This window comes from Neltuma alba, unplaced genomic scaffold, assembly GCF_004799145.2.
Source record: "Neltuma alba isolate B1F8T4 unplaced genomic scaffold, ASM479914v2 tig00010560_pilon, whole genome shotgun sequence".
NCBI classification, from domain to species: domain Eukaryota; kingdom Viridiplantae; phylum Streptophyta; class Magnoliopsida; order Fabales; family Fabaceae; genus Neltuma; species Neltuma alba.
The window spans coordinates 1,754,831-1,762,935 of NW_021635427.1; the positions used below are offsets into that span (position 1 = coordinate 1,754,831).

The 8,105-nt window shown below is 33.6% G+C and overlaps 1 protein-coding gene across 1 annotated transcript; it reads right to left on the reverse strand.

Moving 5' to 3' along the window:
• LOC114757092 (protein NRT1/ PTR FAMILY 2.13-like) lies at nucleotides 1–4,469 on the reverse strand. The gene is made up of 4 exons (XM_028946079.1): nucleotides 4,382–4,469; nucleotides 4,066–4,283; nucleotides 2,364–2,950; nucleotides 1–884 (listed from the first exon to the last, which is right to left on the reverse strand). Exons 1-4 carry the CDS (start codon nucleotides 4,467–4,469, stop codon nucleotides 26–28), a joined length of 1,752 nt encoding a protein of 583 aa, XP_028801912.1. The 3' UTR covers nucleotides 1–25.
• Nucleotides 4,470–8,105: the final 3,636 nt, after the last annotated feature.

Sequence of the window (8,105 nt, forward strand, 5' to 3'; positions counted from 1 at the left end):
TATTGGTTTCATTGCATAAGACACCTCATACAGAAGCTTTGGTCTCAGCTAATTCAACATCACCATCATCATCATCTTGAACCTTAAAACTTACGTATTGATACCTCTGAACAACCAAGAAGAAGAAACATAGATTCAAAACTCCAAATCCAGCAATGAGATAGTAAAAGTATTCCAATCTCCCAGCATTCAAATCATTCGTTAACCAACTTGTCCGATGATTAACCATCGTGATAATGAAGGTGCTCGCATAACTGGCCACACCCCAAGAGCAATACATCAATGAATTCGAAATACTCCTCATGTGTTCTGGGCATTGTCTGTTGAAAAACTCAATCGCTCCAATAATATAAAATGCCTCACACATGCCCATTAGGATCAGCGGCACGGTTAGCCACATGGCCGACATCGGCGTGACCCCAAGCAGGTTAGGGTTCGAGTTAGCCAAACCCCTTCTGGCTTTTTCCACGAACCCAGCTACAACCATGGACACAGCACAGAACACTAAACCGATTCCCATTCGTTGAAGCAACGTTATGCCTCCATCATGGTGTGTAGTTTTTCTAAGTGCTGGTACGACGATGCGATCGTAGAGTGGGACCCAGAGGACTATGGTGAGGAAGGAGAAGACTGATAATGAAGCTGCTGGGATTTGGAAGTTGGTTCCGATGTGTCTGTCCATTTTTAGGGCTTGCGAGATTGTGAATATTCCTAGATGTATTATGGAGGTTAGGGTTAAGAAACTAGTTGTCCAGATTGGCAAGATTCTTACGAGGCATTTTACTTCTTCTACTTGCTGGATGCTAGCTAGTCTCCATGGATTTACTTTGCTCCCATCTGGGTTTAACTCTCCTTCCCTTATTACAGCAGCTTTGTTTAATACCCTAAAAAAAAGTTACAGTCCTCTTTGTGAGTTCAAATTCGGGTTCTTACAGTAATTTTGCCTATTATCTTACTGATTCTCATAGAAGAGTTAGATTATTAATTATTTCTTCTTGTTCTAAAAAGAAGTGCGGGTTAGGGTTCTAAATATACTATCTTCTCTTTGTCTCCCAATTTCATAATTGTTCACCAAACTATCCTCATGGATACATATATTAAGAGGTTTCTATCACAGGAGAGTTTTAATGCAAATTATTAATGAGGATAAAAAACTAATGCAAATTTTTACAAATAACTAATTTCACTTATTTTCTTAATTTCCAAAAATTAGTTATTTAACTCCTAATACATTAAGTACTGGAAGAAGTAGTTTGATGGTTTGCAATTCAGCAGTTTCAAAAAAAAAAAAAAAACGAGAAAGAAAGAAAGGGGCAAAAAGGCATAGGCTATTGCGCTTTTAGTCCACTCTGGAGTGTTTTAATACAAATGATTAATAAAGATCTTTTAGAAAAACTAATACACGTTTTTACAAACAACCAATTTAACTTATGTTTTTAATTTCTATAAATTAGTTATCTAACTCCTACATTAGATATTAGAAGAAGTTTGGTGGTTTGCAATTCAGCCCTTTCCAAAAGAAAGAAAGTAAGGGGAGAAAAAAAAAAACACACACAGGCTGTTGCACTTTTAGTTTACTTTAGGTTAGATTATTCCAAAAAAAGTTGTATCATGAAAAATTTCAAATATACGGTTGGCCACATGGGGGCAAAAAAAGGGGGATCCAGTTTTTTTTGAGAAAAGCACTGAGTTTACTTGGTCATCTTTTCTGAAATTTTTAGATTATGCAAATCCAATAAAAGCATGTGGTAACGAATCACAATTCTTTGATATGGACCAATATGCAGAAAACCAACCCTCCATTTTTTAATACACAAAAGCAACCTTTCGGCTTTTAACTTTACATTATTTAATATTTAATATTAATTTTTTGGATTGTAAAAAAAATTTTAATTCTTTATTCCTAACACTAATAATTTCATCAACATCAAGTTTGTTTTGTTAAAAATAACAATTATTAATACAATAAAATATCATTTGAAGTAATAGTGTGCGAGACACTGAGAACTGGAAAAAAAAATACTTTATATATTAAAGTTGGAGGATTAGACATACTACTTCTAGTCCCTAATATAAAAGCTAGTTGGGATTGAATCTGATTCTAAATATAAAACTTTAATCTATAACATTCCTCTTATTTATCCAAACTAACTTTGTTGATTGTATATTTTAAGGAAGTTTGCTACTTTGCACCCAAGGGCAATCTCAATCCAAATGATTTAAAAGGATATTTAAGGAAAAACAATACATATTTTTGACAAATAACTAATTTAATTACTTTTCTAAATCTAACCAAATCAGTTAAGTAGATCTTATATTGAGAATTGAAATTAGTATACTTTTACCTAGTAGAAATGGTATACCTGAATTGGTTGGTCGGAGGCAGCTTTGTAACGACACTAGTGCCCTTTTTCAAAGGAGGATCATACAAGGCTACTCCATCTTTATCTTCATCTTCACCACAATGAATCTCAACTTTTCTCTTTTTATAAGCAGCAACAAGAACTTGAGCAACTCCAGATAATATACTCCCTTCTGGCCCTACATGCACATAAATCCTTGTACCAATGAAGAAAAACACCAGAGCCAACAGCATACACAAAGTAGGGATCCCAAAACCTAGGGACCAACTCACAGAGTCTTGAACATAGATCACTACTGTTTGAGTTACGAGATATATCAGACTCGTTATGGTGTAGCTCCAATTGAAGAAACTGTTGATCCCTCTCCTTCCTTCTTCCGTGGATCCAGCGAACTGGTCGACGCCGAATGGGAGACTACAAGGCTTTATTCCAGAAGAGCCAATGGACATTAGGAGAAATCCCAGAAGAAGAACAAGAAGATGAGTCTTTTTGGGTTTCTCACATAGGTTTTGTGCTAGTTGTTGTGGTGTACATGGTGGAGGGTGCAATTCTGGTAACCATGCTGTTAGTGTCACAACCATCATCCCCTGTGTTATTCAATGGAAATTGATTAAACTAAATATAAAAGGTGTACGATTGGTCTTCTAATTTTATATAAGATTTTGGTTTAGTCTTTTAATTATATTCAATATCTTTTTAATTCTATAAGCAAGTGTTCGTCTGAAATGATACTTTTTATGTGAATTATTATTATTATTTTAAAAAAAATAAACTTAGCATGCAAGTGTTGAAGAATGTTTTGTCAATACTTAAAATTTCAATGGCAGGATTTTGTTTTTAATCAGTGAACCTAACGGTACTGTGTTGTGAGATGAATCCTATCATTTACGTGACTTGTGAATGTCACAATTTTTTTATAAAAATTTTATTTAATATTGATACTAGTCGATGGAAGTTGAAGTCACACTTTAGTCCCCACATTGAACATATGTGTGTGCGTGTGCGTGTGTGCACACACACACATATATATATATATGGGGACAAAAATCAAATGAAGAAATCATTTTACTGCGTATGGTGGACAAATATGATAAAAATGCGCTGCTTACTGATTATTTCATACTTGACTTGCATATGCTTTTCTAGGGCGACGCTCTTCGGACCAAAGCGTGACCTTGAACAGTGAGAAGAGTCTCGCTTTAAAAATTTAGAGACGTAGAGTTTTAAAATTTTAATAAAAAAATATGTAAAGTAAAGGAGTAATAAAAATTTCTAATTTCACTTCAATTTTCAAATAGCGCTCACTAAAATTTTCTCTTCCATTCCTTCCCCTTCATTTCTCTCTTACCAAACGGAAAGGAAAAATAATATGTACACACACATACATATAAAGAGAGAGTTATGTATTATCATTTACCCCCTCTGGTCCAAGATATAAAAAGTTTTCCACAAGAAGATTTTGACCCAAAATATAAAAGTTGACAGGGTAATTGATAGTAGTTTTTCACTTTTACCTCTTGTCATAAGGAGGAGAGAAAATTTTAAATGCAAAAGAGTGATGAGAAAATTTTCTAATCATATACTTTAATAAGAATAAAATAAGTGATTTTTATCAATTTAAAATATATTTAATGACCTAACTAACATTTTTCAGTTTACTTATTAACTGAAGTCTTTATATTATGAAGCACGGGGAATATACCAGAAGATTGGGGACGGAAGCAAAAGCTATGGTGTTGAAGCGACCGACATAAGCATCAGAAATGAAGGCGCCAATGAGAGGGCCGAAGTTGGAGAGACCATACCAAATACTCATAATATTTGCAGCAGAAACTGTGTCTATGTGAAGTTCTCTCGTCAGATACACCAGAAAGTTCGCAAACATCCCATTCGCGGCCAAGCTCGCAAACGCTTCATTCCCTAATTTACACACACACAATATTATGATTCATAAGAGAGAAAAAGTTTAAATTAATTAAAGAGATGAGAGAGAGAGAGAGAGATATCTAGAGAGGCACCTAGAATATAAGGCATGGCCTTCCATCCTCCTGGCTTCTGGGTTTTACATCCATAGTTAGTGTTCTTATCTTCATCATCACCAGCCATTATTTCTTGGAGTCAAGAAAATTAGAACACTTTAAGATCGAGAAGACTATTTTGAAGGATGTAGCCAAATCTAATGGAAAGGTTTGGGTTGAGTGAAGGAGCAAGGAGATCGACTTCACACACTGATTTATAGTACACAGGACAAAAATTAATAAATTAAAGTAATGGTGGTCGCAGCAGGTATAGTTTTTTTTAAAATTATTTTATTTATTTTTGCCACTATAAATTGCTATCATGTAGATTTAGAATACAGCCAAAAAAATAGATATGAGTGGGACGTAGGCTGGACATATCCTAAAATTTTATATTTATTTTCGCCACTATAAATTGCTATCATATGTACCTTGCAGCGTGTTTCACACATCAGTATTTTGATCATGATGATTTTTTCCCATAAGAAAGACACATGTATTGTTTGTAAACACAAAACCATTTCTTAACACACGTGTCTAGCTTCATCACTCATTTGCTTATATTAGATAATAATTACTATTGCAGCAGATACATCTTACGCCTATACAGAAGGGCTTTTTATGCCACTTTTGGGAGATATAAATATAGGTAATGTAGTAAGTGCTCATTTGTGTCTATTTTAGAGTAGACGTAGCTGATGATAAAAACAAGAAGAATTACTTTGTAGTAAGAACATCTTAATCGCCATTTGGCCTGAGATGGTCTAGGAATCTCGTATTCAGGAAATGGAGTCCAAAACCAAATAATAAAAGAATTGAGGGCAAGGTTTGGGTTTTGATTAATCTCCATTAGTTGTATGTGTTAGCGTTCAAGGATACTGCATAACCAGTGTGAGTTGGGTTTAGCAGAAGGGGACTGATCACTTACAACATGGCAAATTAAGGTTCGAATCCTCAGTAGAAGAGGTACCCATATTTAGTATATAACAGTGTCTCAAATAGAATTATTTAGAATACCTATGCTTAGCCAAAAAAAAAAAAAAAGAAATTACAACCCGAGGCATACTGAACCCCATTAATAGAAAAAGAAAATCCAGATTTCATTTAGACTACTCATCCTTAAATCACCATTTCTGCTGATTGAGTGACCATACCTTTAAAAAAAATCATCACTCTCTTGACGCTTGTATTTAAGTAAGAAGAGAAATATAGATATCCACGACAAGAATTCCTAATGGCAGTGGTACCTGCTACACTTGAATGAGAACTTAGACTTAAGTTTTGTATTGACGTGTTTGTACGTGCGTGTATGTTTAAATTATATATAATATATAACACCGGAATATTTTTTCTTACACACTCACACACACACTTTTCTTACATTAATATCTAAAAACAATATTGTTTGTCCAAAAAAATATGTAAAAACAATATTAACCAACAGCAATGAGATCAAGTGAAAGAGATGGTTTGATGTCATTTGCATTGAATTCAATCCTTATAATAGAGTTATGTTCATTTATATTTTGTTAATATTTGAACAAATTAATCGGTACTTAATTAATCTGACAAAGTAGATGGTTATACTTGACAATAAAACAATATATATGAACATTGAGATGACTATATATTAACAAGTCATCGTCAATCAGAAGACAACAGCTACAATCCACAGATTCTAGTAATTAATTTTCAGAAATTTGGCTACAACTATTATACTTGGCATATAGGTATCCGCCTCAAAGGAAACCTGTCTAAAACTGTCGAGTTATCGATGTGAAATGGATCCATAAAAAAAAAAAAGGTTCTAGTTATAGTCCAAAAACAATTCGTGTATATATATAAATATATATATTTCCCAAAAACCTGAAATCCAAGTAAATGATAAATTGTACAATTTCCAAAGTTTTGTCGAGAGAAGATATGCCTTATATGTTTGCAAGATGCGATCTTTAATATAAAAACTAGTTAAATATTTAATTTGATCCTGAAAATAATACTTGAATCCACTTTTCCTTCAACATTTATTCATTTGCCCCCAAATTCATTTATGGAAAAACTAATCTTTTGGTCATTCAAATTTCAACTTAGTTATGACTCAGTCCTTGATATTTTCCCACTTAATAAATTAATCATTGTTATACATGCACTCACCTTGACCCATCCTAAGTGACATCCAAGTAAGCTCCACATAGATTTTAATAATTAAAAAATTCATCATTGGCTTCCTTCATATTTTGATCACCGCCGGACCGGCTGAAGTTTTGATTATGAATTTGAATTTACCTAATTTATTTTGTTACTCTATCATTTTAATTTCATTTTATTGAATGCCTAAAAGACCAATAACTTGAGAATATTTTCCTAGTCTTGAAGACTAGTATATCATAGAGCCCATGCCTACAAAAGACATATGAGAAATATATAAATTGGCCATCAAACTCAATGATGAAATAAGAAAAAAACTCATTAAGAGATGGGGTTTTTTTTTGTCTTCCCAAATATGCCCCTAATTAGATAAATAGGGGTGTATTTTTTTTTCCCAAAAAGATCATTCATTAAAGGGGATGGGAAATTGAAAAGTTGTTAAACTATGGTTAAGGTGCAAATTTGTTTTGAAAGTTTTTACACAATAGTGTTTCCCACCCAAAAGTTTTTTATGTGTAAATTTGCCCCAAAAGTTTAAAATCGCAACAATATTGCCCATAATTGCTAAAAACGTTAATAGTCAATGTCACTATTTTAATAGTCAATATAATTTTTTAATGGCAAGGGGGAAGATTGATGAGATTTTAAACTTTTAGGATAAATTTATCTCCAGAAAACTTCTAAATGCCTAGTGATTATGGATAAAAATTTTCAGAACAAATTTGCACCTTAATCCTTTAAATTATATACCTAAAAACCTTTTATAATTCAAAGTATAAGTTAAAGGTACCTTTAATTAATTTCATATAAAAAAGATGTTAAAAATTGGTTAACTTGCTAAATCAATATATCCATTAATACTCTTCCACTGAAGTCGTGGCTCAGAGGGCTTATATTGCGGCTTAAGACTCATTTTACTGTTCATAAGAGATATATGGCTTCAAACTAATTTTATTGGGCTTTGTGTCATGCGGCTTGCAAATGGGGCTGCGTGCTGTGGAATGTGGATACAATTTGAAATTTGAATTTGAATTCTGAGTCTCAATATTCAACATTAAGATCCCCTCTCCTTTATCCCGTTTCTCAGCCTTCCCTCTAAAATTCTCTTCTTCCACCTTGACTCTTCGTCATGGGTTTCTTCATCTTCTTCAATGCCCCTCCTCTTCGATGATGAATCAATCTTCTTCATCTTCAAAGCCTCCTTTATTTACAAGTTGCGGCGACGAGAAGGGAGTGATGAGAGGAAGAACTTGCACAAACATTCTTCCTTTTCTTGTTATCACAGTAAAAGCTTCTTCTTCTGCCCCCGACTCTCCTTCATCGGTTCATTCATCTTTTTCAGTGGCCTTCGTCTTAGATGATAAATCAATCTTTTTCATTTAATTAGCCTCCTTCTTTTGGAGGTTGCGGCGACTGGAAGGGAGCATCGAGGGCGAAAAACTTCACAAATATTCTTCCTTTTCTCGTCATCGGTGCGAAAGCGTGAGTTTATTGGTCAGTTGCTCATTTCATTGTTCCTACCTCTTGTCTTCTACTCTATATGTGTCGGTATGTTCGAATCAATATATCCATTAAT

Excerpts from the sequence above, each read along its gene's own strand:
- LOC114757092 (XM_028946079.1), bottom strand. The coding sequence starts at position 4,469 with ATGGCTGGTGATGATGAAGATAAGAACACTAACTATGGATGTAAAACC. Across the intron at positions 4,284-4,381 it reads GGCCATGCCTTATATTCTAG|GGAATGAAGCGTTTGCGAGC; the intron begins GTGCCTCTCTAG and ends TGTGTAAATTAG. Across the intron at positions 885-2,363 it reads CCTCCGACCAACCAATTCAG|GGTATTAAACAAAGCTGCTG; the intron begins GTATACCATTTC and ends ACTTTTTTTTAG.